The sequence below is a fragment of the Euleptes europaea genome, chromosome 1 (genome assembly GCF_029931775.1).
Source record: "Euleptes europaea isolate rEulEur1 chromosome 1, rEulEur1.hap1, whole genome shotgun sequence".
Lineage (NCBI taxonomy): Eukaryota > Metazoa > Chordata > Lepidosauria > Squamata > Sphaerodactylidae > Euleptes > Euleptes europaea.
In genome coordinates this window covers 13,716,606-13,739,937 of record NC_079312.1, presented here as the reverse complement: position 1 = coordinate 13,739,937, position 23,332 = coordinate 13,716,606, and the positions used below count along the sequence as shown (strand labels likewise).

General features: G+C 45.9%; 1 protein-coding gene across 1 annotated transcript; it reads left to right on the top strand.

The window, feature by feature from the left end:
• The first annotated feature begins 763 nt into the window (after positions 1-763).
• On the top strand, positions 764-16,895 carry LOC130493495 (zinc finger protein 397-like). The gene is made up of 4 exons (XM_056867253.1): positions 764-1,474; positions 6,315-6,438; positions 13,518-13,652; positions 15,952-16,895. Exons 1-4 carry the CDS (start codon positions 764-766, stop codon positions 16,893-16,895), a joined length of 1,914 nt encoding a protein of 637 aa, XP_056723231.1.
• Positions 16,896-23,332: the final 6,437 nt, after the last annotated feature.

Here is a 23,332-nt window from a genome sequence, read left to right as displayed (position 1 = left end):
ATCATAGCTTTAAGAAATTAATGTCTTGTGCTTGAACCTCCAATAAACAGAAAACAAAAATAAACAGGCTGAAGGAATTCAACTTCCTCCAAGGCTGAGGCCATTCTCCGAAGGCTGGGGCTTTGAGCATGGAGGCGTTGCTAGGAGACAGGCCTGAGCAAAATGGATTTCCTCAGCTGGGCCTGCTGCCACAAGAGGAGGTGCCACTCTGCATAGAAATAGCCTCTTCCTCCAAGGGCTTCCTTCCCGGGTTATTTTTCTAACATTTTGGGAAAGGAGGCCTCATTCTGATTCATGTCTGAGGCAGAATTTGAACCAGGGACTCCCTGGTGCAGAGCTCAGACTTTCAGCCACACCGCCTGTTGGTGAATCCATAGATGGGGGTTTTATTTTTCACTTTGCCTCACTTTGCTGAATATATTTTGGAGGTGCTTTATCCAAACTGCCTCTGTCTCTGGTATTTTAACCAATCCATTGTGTGTCTCTTCAGCCTAGGGAGAAATTCCCCATGCAAATCACAGGGATCTCCAGGGGACGGCCTTGGATTGTTAGTGGAGTCTGACAACAAGTCTTTCTCATCTGCCCTAGGGAAGGTGTCATCCACTTGAGGGGGATATAAGAGGCAAAAGCTGGGCCCTTAATTCCTTTGTGTTTTTAGGAAGATCAGGATTTCGAGAACAAAGTATTTCTGCCTCAAACTGACCCCCCTCTCCAGAGAGATCCTCCTTTACTCTTTAGTTCTGGGATTTAAGGGATAAGCTAAATGGAGCAGAATTATGCAGACCCAGAACTGGAAAAAGGAGCCAGAAAAACCACCAGCATCGTTCAGCCTGAAGTCATGGTGGAACGGCCTAGATGGAGAATGCTACAAGAGTGTAAAGAGAAGCCCTGCAAGGGGCTATGCCCGCACTGGGAAGCCCAATGGCAGGATTTCTTGAAGGGTCTGGATTCCTCTCATGCAGGGTGGAGGAAGGAATCTAGCCCCTGGGAGGATGCCAAGGCCTTCCTGGCCTCCTTTGAGCAAGTGGCAAAAGCCTGCCAATGGCCCAGGGAAAAGTGGGCAGCCCGGCTCCTGCCAGCACTCAGCGGAGAAGCCCAGCAGGCCTTTGGCAGCCTGGAGGCCAGAGACCGGGAGGATTATGGGAAAGTAAAGGCAGCCATCTTGCGCGGTGAAGCCAACCGCATGGAAACCCTGCGGCAGCACTTCCGGCAGTTCCGTTTCCGGGAGGTGGAAGACCCAAGACTGATCTACAGCCAGCTGCAGGAGCTTTGCCACAGGTGGCTGAGGCCGGAGAGGCACTCGAAGGAACAGATCCTGGAGCTGCTGATCCTGGAGCAGTTCCTGGCCATCCTGCCTCCGGAGCTGCAGAGGTGGATCAGGGCAGGCAGTCCTGAGAACTGCACCCAAGCCGCGGTCCTGATGGATGATTTCCTGCTGAACCAGCAAGGGGTCGCCAAGAGCAGGAAACGGCAGGTGAGGAATCAACATTTAATCTCCCATTAAAAATAGACAGAAATTATAGCATGTAGGAAAGGCTGAAACTTTCCTCAGCGGCTTAACTACATCCCTGAAGTCTGTTCCAAAACAAAAGTGTCTTTGGATCATTCTAGCAGATGCACAGGCTCAGACCTTAGGGAATCTCCAGTTGTAGGAAGTCCCCCACTTTCTGGTGCTGCTGGGGAGAATATCCATTCCTGGAACTGCTATTACCATGCTTAGTTAATATAACTTTCCTTAAATAGAATAATCACTGATTCTCTTTATTGTAGTAGCTTTCTTTAGTACTGAATATTTTCCTCTCTTAATAAGCAAAAAGGGTACCCCAAGAATCACCTTTCCAAGGGTCAGCAGGAGCTGCTGCAAAGGAGAGGACTGCAGGCAAACTTCCTTGTGCCTTCTAGGGAGACAGCCTGTCTCCAACAGCACAGAAGGCCCAGATTTTCCTGCATTCCTCTTTATTCCAGCAGGCCATTCCCACCCACCCCCTATCATCCCAGGGGTAGCGGGACCCATGAACACACATGAAACTGCCTTATACCCAATCAGACCATCAGTCCATCAAGGTCAGTCTTGTCTGCTCAGACTGGCAGAGGCTCTCCAAGGTCTCAGGCAGAGGTTTTTCCACATCACCTACTTGCCTGGTCCTTCTATGGAGTTATCAACCTTTTGAGGTGTTTAAAGGGAAGTTGTAATAAAAGTATATTTAGAGTTAAATATAATTACATGGATATGTTATTCTGTTGAGCCCCACGGTGGTTGTTGTCTACTGGTCCTTTTATGTGGCTGGGAAATTGGCATTCCATATGTGTGAGTCTGGATACACACCAGTAGCACACATCCATTAAGTGTGATTCGCTGTCAATACTCTTTCATTTTTCAGCTCTCCACAACAGTATTAATTGCTGTTTGTTCTTAATCGATCTGAGTGTTTGTAACCTGTTGCAGTCTTTATCTCGCGTAGAGCGCGATTTCATGAATGTTTACATGGAAGCCAGTCCCCTTTTGTTCAGTGAGGGCTTACTTTTCAGTAAGATTATTTAGTTCCACAGCCTTCTTCTCGCAATGACTCTGCGAGGTACGTTTAAAGTTGCCAACCAGCCAGGCTCCTTTAATAGAGGCCTGAGTTCCAGAATTCAGCTGGTGAATTGGTTCTTGTAGGTTATCGGGGCCGTGGTCTTGGTATATTTTTTCCTGACGTTTTGCCAGCAGCTGTGGCAAGCATCTTCAGAAGAGTAACACTGAAGGACAGTGTCTCTCAGTGAAGTGTGTAGGAAGAGTAATATATAGTCAGAAAGGGGTTGGGTTTGAGCTGAGTCATTGGGGATTAACGCACGGGCAGAATGTTCCTGGTTCGCTCCTCTGTTATCTCACAATATTTTAATCCCACAATATTTAAGACTGGATAATCAAACGCATGACGCCAGCCCATCCCACTATAAGTCTGAAACAAGTAGCTGCTGGAGGCTCCCCGTGTGTTTGAACCAACCATATAATGTGGGATAGTTCGCAATATGGGATAGCAGGGGAGTGACATCGCCCAAGGATTGGCTGAGGAGTTATCCAATCAAAGGGCGATTCTCCCCCTTTTTTTTTCTTGGAACACCAGCGTTCCGGTATACCATCTTCTCAACCTGTCAATTAAAAAAAGGCGGGACGGGAGACCGGAAGCGGCAATTGCTCGCGCAGGAAAGGGGGCGGGACGGAGGAGACCGGTAAGGGGCATTAGTAGCGAGCTAGTTGAGTCATTACACGCACGTCGGCGTTCCGGTAATGTGGCGAAATTAAAAAAAAGTAGCGGTTTAGCACCGAAAAGATCGCTAGAAACCAGGGATTGCTTAATCCGGGTTTTTTTGCCTTAATTCGCGACTAAGGTGGGTCCGATGCGCAGCCCTTGGACGGTCGTGCGTGTGGACCACGGGGATTCGCTACTTTTAAGGCACAAAGGCGAGACAAATTGGCCGTGCGTTAAACCCCATTGTCCTGCCAAAAGTATCAAAGGTAATGTGCTAATCATTGTCCTGTAAGTATCAAGATAATGTGCTAATGAGGGTGTGGTATATTAATATGGAACCATTGTATCCTGAAATGATCTGTTAACATGTGGAATCCAAAGCTAATCCGCATGGCTATTGTGGACTGTAGTCTTTGTTAGTCTGGAGGTTTTCAGGACAGGAAGCAGGTGAATATTTTTATGATTGAAGTGAAGTGTAGTCACTTGTTAATGATGTCAATGAAACTGCTTTTAAAGGGGTCCAGTTTGTAAGTTGGTTATTTTGTATTTCTGACAGGATGGCTGTGCCTTGACAGTTGCCTAACGGAGTTTAAAAAACACTTATGTAGGATTCCTCCCACCACCAAATGTATGAAATAAGAAAACTGTTCCTTGTTATGTCGGTCATCCATGGCTCTTTGGGGGTGGGGGAGTTAGTAAACCTACTTGGCCCACGGTTTTTGTCTTCACAACCGCCTCTTGAGAACTAGTGAGCGGCTGAGAACTTTGTTAATCAAAAACAGCTTCTTGAAGTTTACCTCAAACAGGATAGGATTTGGGGAAGCAAAATGTACTTTTGCACTTAGTGGGTTGGATCCAGTGATAGATTTTCACAGAGGGGACAGTGGCTTTGGCCAATTCCCTTCTTCCATCGGGTCTCCTCTCCCACAGCAGTAGCATATTGAGCTCCAGCAGGTGGGTGGAAATTGAGCAAATTCCATACTGCTGACAGAAATTTCTTCCATCAGTGGAGATTACCACAGAAACCTCTTCCCTAGTCTTTCCTTCTTTTCTGAGTGGAATCATCCTCTCTCTTTCAGGGGCCAACGCAGGAGGTGTGCCTGGGTTCCTTGGATGCCGAGATGAAACCCCCAGACCCTGTGCAGAGGCATATCTACAACGACGCCAGGCAGAGCACCGGTGGGCCGATCAGTTTGCCAGGTCAGTACTCTGCTAAGGGTTCTGTATCTTTCATGTTTGTGGGATTATTCAGGTGACCACTTGTAAAGGACAACCACAGCTCTTCTGCCTTTAATAGTGGCAGAGGATAAGAGAATTTTGACGAATAGAGCTTCTCGGTGTGTAAGGAAATCGCAACTAAAACATTCTTTCTTTTAGAAAAATAATAGAATTTATTGATTCTGGCTGGCAGCAGTTTTCCAGGGTCCCAGAGAGAGGTCTTTTGCCACCTACTGCCTGATCCTTTTAATGGGTGACACCAAGGATTAAACCTGGGACCTTCTGCACACAAAGCAGATGTTCTACCACTGGGCCACAGCCCTCAAGATCCGAGATTATGGAAAGCCTTAAGTTCCTTGGTGGGAGAGAAGGCAGCATGGTATATATAGCCTGATCTCAACAGATCTCAGAAGCTAAGCAGGGTTGGCCCTGGATAGTATTTGGATGGGAGACCACCAAGGAATACCAGGGTTGCTATGCAGAGGAAGGCAATGGCAAACCACCTCCGTTAGTCTCTTGCCTTGAAAACCACATAAGGGGTCGCCACATGTTGGCTGTGACTTGACAGCACTTTACACACACACACACAAGTTCCTTGGTACATACTGACCCGTAGCTAACTTAGCCGAGCAACAGAAATCTACACTCTAAAGGAACTGCCATCCTGAAGCCCCAGCCAAGGCTGCATCCAGGCATTGGTTCGTGGCAGACAGAAACATGGTCTGTCAGTGTGGCTATATGCTCCCTCTCTTGAGTTTTCTCCCTACGTCTTGAGCAGTGGATGATTTCCTGATTTTTTTGGCATTCCTTGTTGCATGCTATAAATGGGATAAGAAATCTGTCCTCTTTTGCACCTGGTCACCTTAAAGATAGAGAGCCAGTGTGGTATAGTGGTTGAGAGCAGCGGACTCTAATCTGGGGAACCAGGTTTGTTTCCCCGCTCCTCCACATGGAGCCTGCTGGGTGACCTTGGGCCAGTCACAGTTCTCTCAGAACTCTCTCAGCCCATGTGAAGGAGGCAATGGCAAACCACCTCCAAATGTCTCTTCCCTTGAAAACCCTACCAGGTCACCATAAGTCAGCTGTGACTTGACAGCACACACTCCTTAAAGATATGGACCAATTTTCCTCCTAAGGCCTCCCTTCCTTCCTTCACAGGCAGCGGATCCAAATGCTCAAGTCTGCCCTGTTCATTGCTACCCCCTGAAGAACAGGAAACAACTAAAGGTGAACAGGCAGAGGTACGTGACGATCTGCTGGGGTAGTTTATCCTTTGCATGGCCCAGGGCTCTGCATGAGCCAGAAAATCCACCCTGGCTTTAACCAGCCCTGGAGACAACTCGGTAGCTGTACCTGATCCCTATTTTGCCTTTAAGGAAGATTGAGGTGTCCTTGGGCCAGTCACCTCTCCGTCCAAGGTATCTCACAGGGTGGTTGTTGTGAGAAAATGGAGGAGGGTAGAATGATGTTCTAAGCCAGGAGTGTCAAACAAAAGGCCCGAGGGCTGGATCCCGCCCCTCGAGAGCTCTTATCCATCCCACGAGCCAGCCGAGGTAGCCACCCCCACACCCCCACTCTCAATCTGAGCTGGTGAGGCATGGCCCGAGCCAGCCAAGTGACATTTATGTCATATCCAGCCCTCGTAACAATTAAGTTCAACACCCCTGTTCTAAGCTGCTTTAGGGTCTGCGTTGGGGACAAAAATGGGATAGAAATGTTTAAAAGCAAAAAAATGCATGCATCTCCTTGGGGGCAGGACTGAGTTTTGGACTTACAAGTTGTGATCTGAGGTCTGTGCCTTAACACTGTGTGTTGTACAACATGATCATGACAGGAGGGCGGGGGCATTTTCCTCTCTTCCAGGAACCCATGAACCTCAAGGAGACAGGCGTGTCTTTGGATGTGGTGGAGGAGACTTTGACACAGCCGAACCAAAGGACCATATTTTGGCGTGTCTTGCAGGACAGTAGGAATGCAGATGCTTTGGGTAAGGATCTCTGTGTCCGAGTTCCATTTTCGAGCACACACATGAAGCTGCCTTATACCAAATCAGACCCTTGGTCCATCAAAGTCAGCATTGTCTACTCAGACTGGCAGCGGCTCTTCAGGGTCTCAGACAGAGGTCTTTCACATCACCGACTACCTCGTTCTTTAAACTGAAGATGCTCAAGGTCAGCCCCACATAGACCTTGTAGTCAGATCTGGAAGTTACTGTGTGACATGTGTGACTGTGGCCAGGTCAGCTTTCTTTTGGCAAGGTCATGGCTCATGGTGTAGTGCAGGGGTGGGGAACCTTTTTCCTGCCAAGGGCCATTTGCACACTTATAACTTCGTTCGGGGGCCATATCAGGTGTAGATCTCCTGGCGCGCGTGGGGGGGGGGAGGCTAGGGTTGCCAGGTCTCCAGCCACCACCAGGAGGTTTAGTATTCAAAAGAAAACCTCGTGCTTAAATAATTGGAATTAAGCAACAAAGTAAGCACTGATGGCACACAATCTGATCATATTGAAACAAATCACCATAGGTCTAAGCCAAATGTTACACAATATATACACAATATGCTTAAGTTAAATAAAAAGTCTCAATTGAACAAAATAAACTCTGGGCAAACTTGCTTCAGTGAGTGAAATCCAAGCCGGGAAAAGAATCATCCCGGTGAGCAGTCGTCTTGCTGAAGAACGCACACTCCCAGCACTGACGAAGCGGGTATACAAAAGACCCGGAAAAAGGGTTCCGGAGCCTGAAGTGCAGTCGGGAGAATTGCAGGCGAGTGGAGCCTAGAAAACCTGATGGTTTTGGGCGAAGTAAGCCTGCTGGATCGGCAGTACGGGGACCAAGCCAAACTGCGTATGTGGCTTCACAGGTAGGGGAAAAAACCTGCTTATTCCGAGATAACTTGCAATTCAGTCGGATAGCGAAGGAAGGAAAGGAAAGAAAGAAGGAAGGAAAGAGAGGGAGGGAGGGAGACTTCCCCCCCCCACACACACACACGCACTGGGATCTCTCTCTCGCACACACACGCACACACTGGGGATCTCTCACGCAAACACACATGCACTCACTGGGCTGCACAATGGCCCAGGGATATCTCTCTCTCTCTCTCTCTCTCACACACATATGCACGCACAGGGATCTCTCGCGCAAACACACATGCACTCACTGGGCTGCACAATGGCCCGGGGATCTCTCTCTCTCTCGCACACACACACGCATGCACGGGGATCTCTCACTCAAACACACATGCACTCACCGGGCTGCACAATGGCCCAGGGATCTCTCTCTCTCTCTCTCTCTCGCACACACACATGCACACACTGGGGATCTCTCGCGCAAACACACATGCACTCACCGGGCTGCACAATGGCCTGGGGATCTCTCTCTCTCTCTCTCGCACACACACGCACTCACGGGAATCTCGCGCAAACACACATGCACTCACTGGGCTGCACAATGGCCTGGGGATCTCTCTCTCTCTCGCACACACACACGGGGATCTCTCACTCAAACACACATGCACTCACCGGGCTGCACAATGGCCCAGGGATCTCTCTCTCTCTCTCTCTCTCTCTCGCACACACACATGCACACACTGGGGATCTCTCGCGCAAACACACATGCACTCACCGGGCTGCACAATGGCCTGGGGATCTCTCTCTCTCTCTCTCTCTCTCTCTCTCTCTCTCTCTCTCTCTCTCTCTCTCTCTCTCGCACACACACGCACTTACGGGGATCTCTCACGCAAACACACATGCACTCACCGGGCTGCACAATGGCCTGGGGATCTCTCTCTCTCGCGCGCGCACTCACGCACGCATGGGGATGTCTCACGCAAACACACATGCACTCACCGGGCTGCACGATGGCCCAGGGATCTCTCTCTCTCGCACACACATGCATGCACTCACCGGGCTGCACAACGGCCCATGGATCTCTCGCGCAAGCACACATGCACTCACCCGGCTGCACAATGGCCCGGGGATCTCTCTCTCTCTCTCGCACACACACGCACGCACGCACGGGGATCTCTCCTTCATACACACAGACACACACACGTACTCACCAGATCGCCCTGCTGCACGGGTCAGAGGCAAGCTAGGGAGCGGGGAGGAAAGTTTGAGGCTGGCATGGCTGGAGAGCCAGCTTTACCTTTTGTCCTCGGCCCGGGGGAGAGCGAGGGGAGGGCCGTGTAGGGGCCCACCGAGCCGGCAGAGGGAGCGGCCAGTGGCAGGCAGGCGAGGGGGGAGATGGTGGCATAAGCTCTGGGAGCCCAAGCAGCTTTAAGTCGGAGAGTGAAGGGAGAGCCGCCTAGGGGCCCACTGAGCTGGAGGAGCAGGGCACGCCACCCACTCACGTAGAAACAGCCGGTGAGACAAAGGGGAGGGGAGCTTCCGGCCAAGCACACTTTTTGGGCAGAAGTTGTGAGTCTCTCCAGGAAGAGAGAAGAGTTGGGAGAAAGGGCCCCACAGTCACTCAATTGGCAAAGCCCTAACTGCCAAGGAGAGAGCCTAGCTAGTGAGACCTGGAGCGGCATGACCCTGGAGTTCCTGGAATCAGCACGGGGGCCGGATAAAATGATCTCGCAGGCCGGATCCGGCCCAGGGGCCGGAGGTTCCCCACCCCTGGTGTAGTGGTTAAGAGCGGTGGTTTGGAGAAGTGGACTCTGATCTGGATGTCAGGCCTTGCCTCTCGGCCTTAGCCTGACACGGCTTCCTGCTGGCTCTTGATCAGAGCAGGCCAGAGTTTGGCTCGATGTCTAGGCCCTGGTCACATGCTCCTGGTTCTCATGCCTTTGTACAGTAGTTGTATCCTGCTTGCTATGCCCAGTATGGTATGTCTATCCTTTTACCACAACCACCACAGCTGTGTAGCCATGTTATGTCTTCCTACCCTGAGAAAGCTTATCATGGATTCTACTTGCCTGTTTACCTTTGCCTGGCCATCTTTGAAGTCTGCAATGCATTTTAACCATGTATCCTCACCCTGATTCTCCATTAGTAGCCTTGTATGCCCAGGAGGCAGCCAGCTTCTTACTTTGTCTAATTTTGCTCCTAATAAAGTCTAAACTGCTTCAGAGCCTTTGCCTGAATGAGTTTTGCTTGAGGGATGCTAAGGACAAACCCCTGAGTCTGACACTGGAGAACCGGGTTTGATTCCCCACTCCTCCACATGAGTGGCGGAGGCTAATCTGGTGAACTGGGTTTGTTTCCCCACGCCTACACATGAAGCCAGCTGGTTGACCTTGGGCTAGTCACAGCTCTCTCAGCCTCACCTATCTCACAGGGTGTTTATTGTGGGAAAAAGGGAAGGTGATTGTAAGCCTGTTTGATTCTTCCTCAAGTGGTAGAGAAAGTTGGCATATCAAAGCCATCTCTTTTTTTCTCTTCTAAGTTCCAATACTTTTCAGGAGGTTACTACTTGGTATGAGAGCCAGAATGGCATAGTGGTTAAAAGCAGGCAGACTCTAATCTAGAGAACCAGGATTGTTTCCCCACTTCTCCACATGAGCGGCGGAAGAAGAGTTGGTTTTGAGAAGGGAATGTGATTGTAAGCCGGTTTGTTTTTCCTTAAGTGGTAGAGAAAGTCGGCATATAAAAACCAACTCTTCTTCTTCATGAGCTAGCATCACTTGTTAGAAGGCATTCTGACTCTTTTTTTTTATTAAAGATTTTTAATAAATGTTCAAACAAACAGAAAAAACAAAATACAAACAACAAAAGATATAAAAATGTAACAATATAATACATAATAAGAATGATATCTATAAAAAGGTTCACAGAAAAATAACCAAACATACAATTGTTACATTCTTATTACAATTATCTTATCCGTTATATTCCCACCTCCCTCCCACCACCGTGTTTAACTTCCAGAGAAGTGTCTAAACAGTTTATTAATAAATCATTTTATCAATAATTTGAATTACAAAACTGAATCTGCAACTTGTTCACTATACTAATAAAATTCATTTTTGCCAGTTTACCCCAATATGCGAATGCTTTTGACCACATAGTTTTAAAATCTTCCACATCCTTCCCATGCAGGGAATCTGTTAATTTAGCCATCCGCATATATAACCATAGTTTTTCCCTCCAGTCTTTAATTAGAGGTCTATTTACAAGCTTTCAGGATTTAGTAATAACCATCCTAGCTGCAGCAAAACTATATTGGCATATGAGTCTATCATTCTTATTCATATTATCTCTAGGAATTCCTAATAAACAAAAAGCTGGGTCCATATTTACTATGGTATTAATCAAATTGTTTGTCTCCCTAACTACTTTTCTCCAAAAAAATTTAATTTTTTTACAGACCCACCAAGCATGCATAAAAGTTCCTTTTTCCGTTCCACATTTCCAACATAAATCAGAATTTCCCATCTTAAATTTACTTACCATCACTGGTGTGATATACCATTTATAAAACATCTTGTACAAATTCTCTCTTATTTCATTAGTAATTGTAAATTTAAATTCTGTTTTCCATAATCTTTCCCAAACCTCAAGATTAATATTATATCCCAAATCTCTCATCCATTTTATCATGACTGGTTTGATGCTCTCTTGCTCTAAATTTGTTTCTATTATAAATTTATACATCCTGACTCTTGACTTGTGTAGCCTTTGGTGTCATGGTTTGCTAAGCATGCAGATAGGCCTGAGAAATAACTGGCTGCTAATATCACACAAACCTTTCCAAAAGGACCATTATCTCCCGTAGAGAAAGAAGCATTTGAGAAGTGAAGGGCTCTCTCCCACAGTACAGATTTCTCATATGTGCTCTATTATCTCACTGACATATGGACCATGGCTGAACATGATCTTAAGCTGTCTTGTTTTGAATTTTCTTATTGATTTATTAGTTTTTTTTAAATTGGAATGTTTAAAAAATACAGCATATAAATAGTTACTTAATCAGAACTTACAGAAACAATTGTGTGTTTTTTCCTCTGCACATGCAAGAGGGACATTTGGTACCCAAACCTGACCACACACCCCAATCAGAAAAAGAGGAAGGGATATTTGTCCAGTACCTGGAGGAAAGAGAGAGACTGTCAGGCAGAGATTCAGGTAAGGGGATGGAAGGGCCCATTTAGTGATTTTCTCCCTCTTCATTTCAAGAAGGCTTGGTTTCCACGGAGGATTGGAGAACACCCTGGCCTCTGTTTCTTTTCTCCTTGAAACATTTTACATAGATTCTTATTGATTTCCCATGTTTAACAGAATCTGAATAAACCATATAGTGTAAGAAAAACCTGCTTATATTGCTGTGTCTTAGGTTATATTGTGGCAGGATCTAAGTAAAGCATGTCAGCCAGCCGTTTTGCTAAAACAGAACGAGGCGGGATCTGGTCTGTACCTGGATTTACTAAAATCGAGCAGGAGGGTTGTGGGTGGGGATATGGGGGGGAGCCATAATGCCAGTTGCAATGTCATGTTACTTCCAGTTAAAAAAAAAAACTAGAAGCTACATAGGTAGCTCTAGGAATCACTGGAAACTATCGTAAAAACAGAGTTTCTGGCAATTCCTAGAGCTACCCTGTGTCACTTCCAGTTTTTACTGGAAGTGACATGTCAACATAGCTGCCATTGCAAGTTTTTCCCCCCCTGCTGCCACTGAGAGCAGGATTCAGGAGATTCCCCAACCCTGATTAGGGGTTTAGCAGCCCTAATGAGACACCACCTGGCAAACTGCCATAAATTGCCTTGAATTCCATGATGGAAGAAAGGTTTAGGTGAGTAGCTGTGTTAGTCTGTAGTAGAAGAAAAACATTTGAGTCCAGAAACACCTTAAAGACCAACACAATTTCCCCAGGTATTAAGCTTTCATGAGTAAAAGCTCACTTGGTCAGACACCCTCAGATTGTGGAAGAACAGTGAGTTTTAATGTAACTGCTAAATAAAATATTATAATTATATAATCTTCCATATTTATTTTCTCTTACTGAAAAGTTGTGGAGTGTGGGCCTGGTATTCTGTCATTTAAAAATTATTTAGCCCTTATTAGTACTGGTGGATTTATTTATTTGTAAAGCACAAATATCCTGTTAGATGCCAAATTTATGTTTCATCAATTAAAAAAAAAATTAAAACTAGTCCTGGCTGATGGCTTAAAAAAATCAAACCAAGAAACATGCACACTAAATAAGAGATATTGGAAGCAGGGAAGAATCTTAAAATTGGAGAGGGGGTTAAAATGCCCAAAAAATATCATTACAGAAGTAAAAATTCACTAAAGGCTGTGGTTAGTGATCTTGATAAAATCCCACAAGCCCTGAAGGATGGTGCAGATGGGAACTGAATAAAGAATTCCAGTGATCAGGCAGTGAGTCTTTAGCAGTTTGTATACCTCCCAGTAGAATCAATTATGCAAAAAAAAAAAAAAAAGTCACATTTCTTTAACTGGCAACTAGCGAAAGTCATTGTAGCAGCAGAATCCAAATTATGTTGACATAGAAGCTTAGTTTCCTTTGGTCTGAGACTTCCCAAATGGCTTCCACAATAACCTTAGATTAAAAAGGAAGGACAGAGATTATACAGTTTATTATTTATTGCAGGCATGTATAGACATGCCTTTCTCCTGGAAAACTGGGACCCAAGGCAGGTAGCAAAAATAAAACCAATCCATCATGAAAAGAATAACCATTAAAAGCCGGTAACAACCCACATAAATAGCATCCAGACAGGTGCCCTTCAAAACCAGAGTGTTTGAAACACTCTTCGGAACAAGCCAAAGGCCCGTCTTAAAACTGCAGTCTTCCATCCCCTCCAGAATTGCAGAATGTCCTCTGGGACAGCGTTTTGTAGCATCAGAATGGCTACCGAAAGAGCAAACGAGTTGTCATTTGTACTCTTGCAGGGTTTGAAACCCCTAGAAGGCATCACTGTGCTGAGCAGGGCTGCCTCATCAGCAGATATTCAGAACACTGGTTATCGAGACAGGAATAAAAAGGATGTGTAGCGGAGAGGTTGAGGGGAAAGGAGAAATGGTAGAACACAGCCGGAAGGAGGTTGTGGGGGTTTAGGGATCATGGGCAAATGTACAAAATCTTCCTTCTCTGTCTCTGCAGGTATCCAGAAGAGAAGACCACTCAAGGTGGAGAATTCTCCCTGTGGAAGAAATGAGCCACAAGTAACTCCTGGGCCAAACCCAGAGGTGACCCAAGGGAATTTGCTGGCGCCGGATGAGATCCACAAGGAAACACGTGAGTCCATCGTGGGGCTGCAGAAGAAAGACTTAAGAGATACTTGAGGATAATTGGTGGTGGTTTTGGTGGGGAGCCTTTGTTCTCCTGATATGGTAGAAGGGACAAATGAAGTTTTGTTACAAAACACCATAGAGAAGTCAGGTATGGATGTCCACTGGTGTATCTATGGGGGGGGGGGGGGCTTCCTGCAAATATCTGACCTTGATAAAGATGAGAGAATCTCTGCAGGAAAGAGACTGTGCAAAGGCTAAGGGACAGCTGCTATGAGAGACCAAACCTGGTTACCTCACAACATCCATAAAAGGAGAGGAAAATTACAATGGTCCCAAATGTGGGAAAAGCATTATTTCAGATGTATGAATGAGACACCCAAGAAACAGTACAAATGTCATGAACGGGGAATAAACTCTTTTGGGAAGAATCATATCTTAGAGAATTCACCGAGACCTTACGGATGTCGAAGTACATTTTGGTCACAAAAGCATAAAAGAAATCATCAATATGTTTATACTCTGGGAACTGAACATTTGATATTTAAAAAAATCAATATCTCTTTGCTGTGAGCAAGAAGGACTTGCTTAGATACTGATCTTGTGTCCTGTACCCTGTACTGTAAAAGGTTTTATATATATATATATATATTGCTTGGCTTTTTTTGGTTTCTGCTTTTTTTAAGATCCATTAGTTCATTTGGAATTTATAATTTTACTCATGGTACAAAAATTTACTGTTACAAGCTGGAATCTATGTGGAATCACAGGAACAATTTGAAAATCTCACACGTGCACCCAAAAATCTCACCGTTTATGAGAGGATGTTCTTCAAACTTTCTTCAGATATATTCCACCATTTTAATCTGTATGGTTACAGAAGGATTGGGAGGCTGGAGACAAGCGGGAATGGCATTGTATGATGCTGCGACTTCATATCTGGCCAAAAAAATGGAAGTGATGTCAACATGATGTTCTAGGAATCCCCCCCCCAATCTCTATAGTAAACCATAGAAATTGGGGTGATCCATAGAGCATTTATACAATGCAGTGACATTACTTCCAGATTTTCAGCCGGAAATGAAGTCATGGTGTCATGTGGCACCATTCCTCCACCACCCCATCAGTTTTTCTCCCTTTGCTCCAGGGTGACAGGGAACACCGGCAGGGATTCTCCCACTGGAAGTGGGTTATTTGCAACTCTGTCAATCTGAGAGTGCCAAACCCTGTAGTAACTAACTGCAAGCCTAAACAGAGTCACATCCTTCTAAACCTATTTCCAATGGATTTAGACAGGTGTAAGCAGGATTGCCAACAGGCCTTGAGAGAATGTCCTATCTCTTTAATAGAACTGTGTTGTCTGGGAATGGGCAGTTGAAGCTTTCCTGGCATGAAGGTAAAAATAACATTACCTGGTAAATGACATCCCATCAGACCTGTATTAAAGAGACAGGACACATTTTCTCCAGGCCATTTGGCAATCCCTAGGTATAACATTCTTTAGGATTGCCCTGTAAATATACTGGATATATTTTCCACTGGGTTTAATGGGAGTTACTGGGGAGAGGCTGTGTCTCAGTGGTAGAGCATTTGCTTGGCATGCAGAAGGTCCCAGGTTCAATCCCCGGCATCTCCAGTTAAAGGCACTAGGCAAGTAGGTGATGTGAAAGACCTCTGTCTGAGACCCTGGAGAGCTGCTGCTGATCTGAGTAGACAATACTGACTTTGATGGACCCACGGTCTGATTCAGTATAAGGCAGCTTCATGTGTTCATGTGTACTTACAAGTAATCAAGTTTGCAATCACTACACCTTACCCCACTGTTCTTGCCATTGCTTTTCTCTCTAAGCTTCCTGGAAAGAGCTCTTTGTGAGGGTGCTGAAGAGACTAGAAAGCCCAGTTCCCAGGGGTTGGGTCTGTTTTGAATCCCTTTCACAAAGAAAACCATGTTGTGAGGTGTGGCTGACACAGTGGAACAAAGCAGAGCTGTTCTTTATCAGCACCCCCCCAACCTGGGACTAGTTGGATTAAATTATAGGTACCTAATCTCCAGAATGTATATAAGGCACTCTTTTTCCAGGAGCAGAACCAGGGTTAACTTTTCTGCCTTTTTAGTTTCTTCACTCCAAGAATACACACAGATCTAGAAGGAGAGGGACGATGTGTTCGTAGAGACAGGCGAAGAATGAGGAGTTTAGGAGAAGCATGCTGTATGGCAGAAGGGAAGGCCTGCAAAAAGAGACTAAAAAAAAAAAGAGAGGCGACCTCCAGAGCGTTGGACAAAATTCCTTTCTCTGTCTCTTCAGGTGAGGAGAAGAGAAGTCAGATCAAGATTGAGGAAATGCAAGAGGGAGAGATGGGCCCGGAGGAAATGCAGGGGATGCTGGCAGAAGTAACCCAATGGAACATACCGGGGACGTCGGAAATTCAGAAGCAAAGATGTGACTCAAATTGGCAGCAGAAGAAGCCAACAGAACAAGAGAATGAATATGGCCAGCACTCAGAGGGTATTAGCAAAACCAGCCCAGTTCATGCAGAGGGAAAGAAGCCCTTGTTCTCCAAGTATGGGAGAAAGTATCGCTACAAATCAGGACTTCTTACGGTCCATACCAGTGAGAACCCTTTTGAATGTCCCACATTGGGGAAGAACACCCCACAGCACCAGAGAATCCATCTGGGTGAGAGGCGATACGAACTCTCGGCATACGAGAGAAGAGATGGTTTGATTGGACATACGACAGAGAGACCTTATCAGTGTTATGAGTGTGGGAAAAGCTTCAATTGCAGAACGTCCTTAGACAGTCATCAAGGTGTCCATACCGAAGGGAGACCCTACGAATGTTCACAGTGCGGAAAACACTTCCGACACCGGCAGACGTTGCTGAAGCATCAGAAAATCCACACCGGAGAGAAACTTCACAAATGTCCCGAGTGTGGGAAAGTCTTCACTTCTAAAGGAGAATTAATGAGGCACCAGAGAATCCACACGGGAGAGAAACCGTACAAATGTCTTCAGTGTGGGAAATCTTTCAGACAGAGGGTCCACCTGATGAGTCACCACAGAACTCACACAGGGGAGAAGCCATTTATGTGCCTCGAGTGTGGGAAAAACTTACATCGGAGGAATAAGTTGATCGTCCATCTGGAAACCCATAGAACGCAGGAACATTACGAATGCCCTGAGTGTGGGAAAAGCTTCAGTCAGAAAGCTATGCTGATAAACCACCGGAGCACCCATGTGGGACTTTGACAGTTCAGATTCCCTAGGTGGTAAGTAGTTTTCCATTTGAAAAGCACTTTTCTTGGAACTCCCATTTGAAAAGCAAGGGGTTGATCCATACTGTAACATGAGCTACCTACAGGGACTCTTGCCGCGGATTCCTCTTTTTCTAACATTAATATTATTTATTTAAGCCACATCTACCCTTGCATTTATCTCCAAAATGGTTGATACAGGTTGAGTATCCCTTATCCAGACGTCAGATATCCAGACTGATCCGAAAACCGGACCTTTTGAACCGGCGTGCAGGCATTACAGGCCCTCAGCAGTGCCATTGATAGTTCAATGTACACAAGATTATGAAAAATAATGTTTAAAATTACATTCAGGCTATGTGTATAAAGTATATATAAAACATATTAAAAACATAAATGGTATTTCATGTTTAGACTTGGGTCCCATCTCCAAGATATCTCATTATGTAGATGCAAAAAATTCCAAAATATGCAAAAATACAGAGAGATCTGAAATACAGACCACTTCTCAACCTTTATCAATAAAAACCACTTGCAGCAGAATTTTTTTAAAATTTCCTCTAACCACTCTCACATGCTGTCCTGAATAGTTCTGCTTTGTGCAGCCTGAAATCCAGAAGAATAGATGCCTTCTTGACCCAGAAAAGTGGGAAATGCCTGTGGTCATGTGGCAGCAGTTCTAAACAGTCCTGCTAGAGAGGCCAGCAAGGAGATTTTGTTATAAAGACCAGAGCTGCCACAGGTTTATACCAGGAGAGGCTGATCCTGTAGGGATTTTGGTCCCAGCTATGAAGGCCTTTAAATTGAAGGATCAGCATCTTAAATTCAACCCAGAAATAAACATGTAGCCAATGCAAAGCCCTTAAAAATAAAGATGTTGTAATAATCAGGTTGCTGCATTTTGGAGTTTCTGGGCTGTCTTCAAGGGTAGCCTGACATAGTGTTACAGTAGTACAGTAGTAACTAGTCTCATTAGCTACTGGGGAGCCATATATCATTGCGGGGGGTGGGGTGTTGGCAGGGGGTGTTGTTTACAGCCTTCTGCTTTGCCCAGAAAGCTTCAAAAGCAAATTCCATCTTGTCAGTAGCAGATGTTGTGTCCTCCACATGCTGACTGGGAAGTTGTGCCTGTTAGGCCTTAGTGGGACTGACATATGAGTAAGGCTCAAGGGCTTACAGCATCTTCCCCATAATAAAAAACCAAAGCATGTGTGGCTTTGTTAGGTTAAAAAAAACATGATGGGGAGGAGGGGTAATCTATGGAAATGCATACAATTATGCCTGGTGCAGAACATCTAAATTTCTGTCTGCAATAATACAAGCCCTCCGGGGTCATCCATAGAAAGGGATGGACAGTTGATTGTAGACAAGCAAGAGGAGTTACCTCACACAATGCCCTATTAAATGAACTGATTTTCTACTATGGCCAAGGACTCAGATGGCTTTAAAAGTGGATAAAACAGGGCTGTTTTTAAAAAAGAAGAATTCATTGAGGATAGGCTCCTAAACTTTAATTAAGCAGAACACCAAATTGGAACCTCCATGTTCAGAGGCTGTGTACCTTATCCCATTTATCTGCCATCTCTTCCATTTGTTGTCTCCTGGGTCTCAGTTTTGGAAAGGGCCTGTGGTCTTGAGCGCTTTAAATCACTATTCACATCTGTGGTGCTAGTTAAATAACAATACTGCCAATGGATAGGGGAACATCCAATGGGGGGCGGGCAGATTGCCTTCATACCTTGCTGGTTGGATTCCCAGAAGGACCTGGTGGGTCACCCCTAGGGACCAGATGCAGAGTAAATGGACACTCGGCCCACTTAAGTAGGGTTCTTCTTGGAGTATGATGAGAGTCAGCATGGTGTAGTGGTTGGGAGCGGTGGACTCTAATCTGGAGAACCGGGTTTGATTCCCCTCAACTCCACATGAGCGGCAGACTCTAATCTGGTGAACCAGGTTGGTTTCCCCACTCCTCCAGATGAAGCCAGCTGGGTGACCTTGGGCTAGTCACACTTCTCTTAGAGCTCTCTCAGCCCCACCTACCTCACAGGGTGTCTGTTGTAAGGAGGCGAAGGGAAGGTAATTTTAAATCAGTTTGATTCTCCTTAAAAGGCAGAGAAAATTATCATATAAAAACCAACTCTTCTTCTTCCTTCCCCTCCCAACAGGGAGAATGTGATGTCAGGCATGGTTAGTAAATCCAGATGAGGACAGCTCTGATCTTTCGAGCTTCATGTTGTCAATCCTCCAGCTAACACGGGCAGAATCAATGATGCAAAATAAGCAAAAAAGCACAACTGCATAATTGGGAACAATTGCAAAGTTGACCATTGCTTTGCCCCAAATGCAAATATTGCTTTATACGTACGTAGTGCAGAACCTTCCTCTCTTTCTTTCTCTGCAGGTGGCAGGGAAGGGGAAAAGCTCGGTAGAGAATTCTCAGTGCGGAGGAAGTGAGCCAAGGAAATGCTCAGGACTGTGCCAGATTTAACCCAAAGGAAGGTGTTGGTGGCTGCTAAGGTTCAACAGCAGAGGCGCAGTTCTGAAAGGCAGCAGAGGACAAGACCAGCGGAAGGAGAGAATGAATCGCAGGAAGGGGTACAGCTGCTAGTAGTAGCGAAACTGTTGTGCCTCCAAGACCTGAATGACCCTTGGCCTCGAGAGTGAGAAGATTCCATTCTAGATCAGGAGTTGATTTGGTGCACACGGGAAAGAAACCTCCAAGGTGTGCCCTGTGGAGGGGGAAGAACCCGGTCGGAAACCGGATCTTGGTAAAGATACTGGAATTCGTGCATGAGAGAACTTGTACGAATTCGGCAGGAGAAGTTTTGGCCAGAAAGATGATTTGAGGGGGCATCTTGAGTAGATGGACGAGAAAGAAGACTTATAAATGCTCTCTGTGTGAAGAAAATGGGCAAGAAATCAATTCAACATCTGTGAATTTATACTGGAAATAGAATGTATTGTGCACAATCCTTTAGAGGCGACATTAGAAATGCAGTAAGGGAGAGGGCCTGTCTGTCCCTGTTGTGAAAGAAGGTTTCCCTTGAAAGGAGAAGCCAGCTGACTGAACATCAGAGGATTCTTATACGGGAGAATTCCTATGAATGGCCCTGTGGCGTGGACTTCTTTCAGCGAGTACGAAAATTCAAGGAGACACCGCAAAGTTTGTGCAGGACACAGAATATGAAAAAATATTTTTTTTCCTCAGAGAAAGAAACTGATTGAACAGATTGAGGATTCATATAGGGGAGAAAAATGATGGATAACTCCCAAGTATGGGGGAAATCTGTTGTCACTTTGATAAGCCACTAGAGAATCCAAGGAATGCATTGACAGAGTTTTTAGACCATTCTATAGAAAACTTCCAACTCCAATAATTCGTCTTACAGGCCAGAGAATCCAAAGGGCAGGAAAATGTTGTCTGTGCCCTATGTAGCTCATATACATGTGATCAGATAATAGTGAATCTCACACACTGTCCGAATGTTTTGTATTTCTTTCTTCTTGCTGATGGTTGACTGTTTCTCTGTTTTGTTATCCTGCTCCTTGTGCGTATTTTAAAAATAAATTGATATTTAAATATTATTTTCCCCCTTGTTTTTTTTTAAACTTTTACTTGTGAGCCACTTCGGATGTGAGGCAAGGTGGGATATAAATGTTTTAATAAATTAATTAAAAAATTTAATGGGGAAATTAAATTAAAATTAAATAGTTAGGAGATTTGTTTACAGTCAAGTCGGAGTAAACACCTGTGGGATTGTTGTTGGACTAGGAGTGGAGAGACCCAAGTTCAAATCCCCGCTTGCCATGAAACTTGGTGCCTTTGAGCCTGGCATGCCTTTTTAGCCTAGCCTATCTCACAGGGTTGCAGCAATTAAAAAGAAGAAAGGGAGCGCCTTGGATGCCACCCCAAACTCCTCAAAGGAAGGGCGAGATAAGAATGTAATAAATAACCCTCAGAAACGTGTAGCTGGAGCAGACCTGGGTTCATTTAATCCATTGTTGTGTTTTTCACAGCTGTTAAGCAGAAGCTTCAGAACAAGGACATGACGGTGATGTCTGTTGGTCTTCACTCAGCATCTGGTGTTTGGAGGTAGGCTGCCTCTGTAGCTGGAGGCTCTGTTTATCTACAACAGTGGAGAAGGGGAGCTAAAAAATCACAAGCACCGGTAATGACCACTTCGTAACATCCTAACACTGTTTTAAAGAACACCACAATGTGTAGCCATACATACACTAACTTCATACTTCTAAGACTGCCTGTGATTTATTCCCACCTTCTTGTTATGCTTCTCTTTGCCTTCTGTGGCTAAGAACTGCTCGTAGCTCTACCTGCCCCTAAAAGCCCCCCTAAACCAGTTGTCGTCTCCGTAAGTTGTGTTAGCAAACTCCAGAAATATGCAAAAAAAAATCTTGGGCCTTTCCAGAACTAACCACTAATCAATTTAATCAGATGATCCCTCGCCATGGTTTTCTATAATGACCAAGGAAACAAAATATTATGTCTGTCCACTTTCTCCAAACCGATAATAACTTTTCAGATCTTTATTTGCCCTCCCTTACATGCCCTTTCTCTAAACTCGAAAGCCCCACACCTCTTCATCAGTTCTTTATAAAGAAAGGGCTCCAACCCCCTTGATCACTTTAACTGCCCTTTTCAACAATTTTTCCTAGTGATCCAGATGGAAGGCAAGTAGAGTTGCCACTCCAGCCCGCTGCCAGACAGAGTAGACAATACTGGCCGTGATAGACCAAGAATCTGACTCAGTAAAAGGCAGCTTCATTTACTCATTTTTACTTGAAAGGAAGACCCAGTGGATTCAGTTTGACTATACCCAAGCAAGCAAGCATGCAGTTTTGCAGCTGCTCTAACCCTGATCTCTGTCTAATGCAGAAACAGGTGCTACTGAATTCAGGGAAAGTTACTCCCTAGTCCTCTGTCCTGTGTCTGTTAGTTTAGAAGCAGCTCTTGAGTCGGTGTGGGGTGGCAGCCTCAGACTGTCCCAGATCTCTGCCTGAACCCAGATTGAAATGGATCCAAGAACTTGTGTGGGTTGAGATGTTTTCAGCTTCTGGAAAGGAAGGGTGCGTTTCACAGGATTCCACAGTGATTGTAATGAGGTTGTAATGAGATTGTAATGAAGCAATCAATGAGGTTCCTGCCTGAGGGATCTTACAGGCAAGGCAAGACATTGCCTTATGCTGAATCAGACCTTTGCTCCATCTAGGTCAGTATTGTCTACTCAGACTGGCAGCAGTTCTCCAGAGGTCGAGGTCTTTGACATCCCCTATTGCCTGGTCCATTTAACTGGAGATGCCAGAGATTGAACCTGGGACCTTCTGCATGCCAAACAGATGCTCTGCCACTGAGCCACATCCCTTCCTCTAAATGATGATGAATGGCATCTATCCATCATCATCATTATCAGAACAAAAACACATGAGTCTTCTGGCACCTTAAAGAATAAGAAGCTGTTATTTTAGCATAAGGTTTTGTGGTATAGTGCCCAGTCCTCATGGTGGTTCTCCAGAACCTCGAAGGGTTAAATGCCAGTTTTTGGAGCAGTTAAGAAATCTGAGCACAGGGGTGGGGAAGCCAATGAGGAAGTAGTTTTTCCCCTCTTCTTCCTGTGGCAGGACTTTAGTTTGTGAGTGGTTGCGGGAGAGGTAAGTTGATGGAAAGGTGGGGTGGAAAGGAATCCTGGAAACAGTAGCCAAAGTGTTCCAGAGGGGTTAGCCATGTTAGATCTGCCACAGCCAAAATAACAAAGAGTCTGGTGACACCTTAAAACTACTGAATTGATTGTGGCAGAAGCTTTATTCTAAGTGTCCCTGGCACCATCTGGGGCTTCCCCATTGACGCAGAAGTTACCGTATTTTTCGCTCCATTAGACACACCGGACCATAAGACGCCCAGCCGCTCTGTGCGCCCCCCCGCCTCCCAGCTGGCCGTCGGGGTGGGGAACGCCGGCTCGCGTCGTTCTGGCGCGCCCAGCCGCTCTGTGCGCTCCCCCCGCCTCCCAGCTAGCCGTCGGGGCGGGGAACGCCGGCTCGTGCCGTTCTGGCGCGCGGGGCGCACAGAGCTGGGCGCGCCAGAACGACGCGAGCCGGCGTTCCCTGCCCTGATGGCCAGCTGGGAGGCGGGTGCACAGAGCAGGCCCGCTCGCCTCCCAGCTGGCCGTCGGGGCAGGGAACACCGGCCCGCGTCGTTCTGCCCAGCCGGCTCTGTGCGCCCCTCCCGCCTTCCTTCCAAGCTAGAATGTGCATCTTATGGACTGGGCTAGGGTCCATAAGATGCACATTCACTCCATAAGACGCACCCACATTTCCCCTCACTTTTGAGGAGGAAAAAAGTGCATCTTATGGAGCGAAAAATACGGTACATCATTGCGCTGGGCATGCAGATTACCACCCCCAGCCCTGCCCCCGTAA

Excerpts from the sequence above, each read along its gene's own strand:
- LOC130493495 (XM_056867253.1), top strand. The coding sequence starts at position 764 with ATGGAGCAGAATTATGCAGACCCAGAACTGGAAAAAGGAGCCAGAAAA. Across the intron at positions 1,475-6,314 it reads CCAAGAGCAGGAAACGGCAG|GAACCCATGAACCTCAAGGA; the intron begins GTGAGGAATCAA and ends CCTCTCTTCCAG. Across the intron at positions 13,653-15,951 it reads TGAGATCCACAAGGAAACAC|GTGAGGAGAAGAGAAGTCAG; the intron begins GTGAGTCCATCG and ends CTGTCTCTTCAG.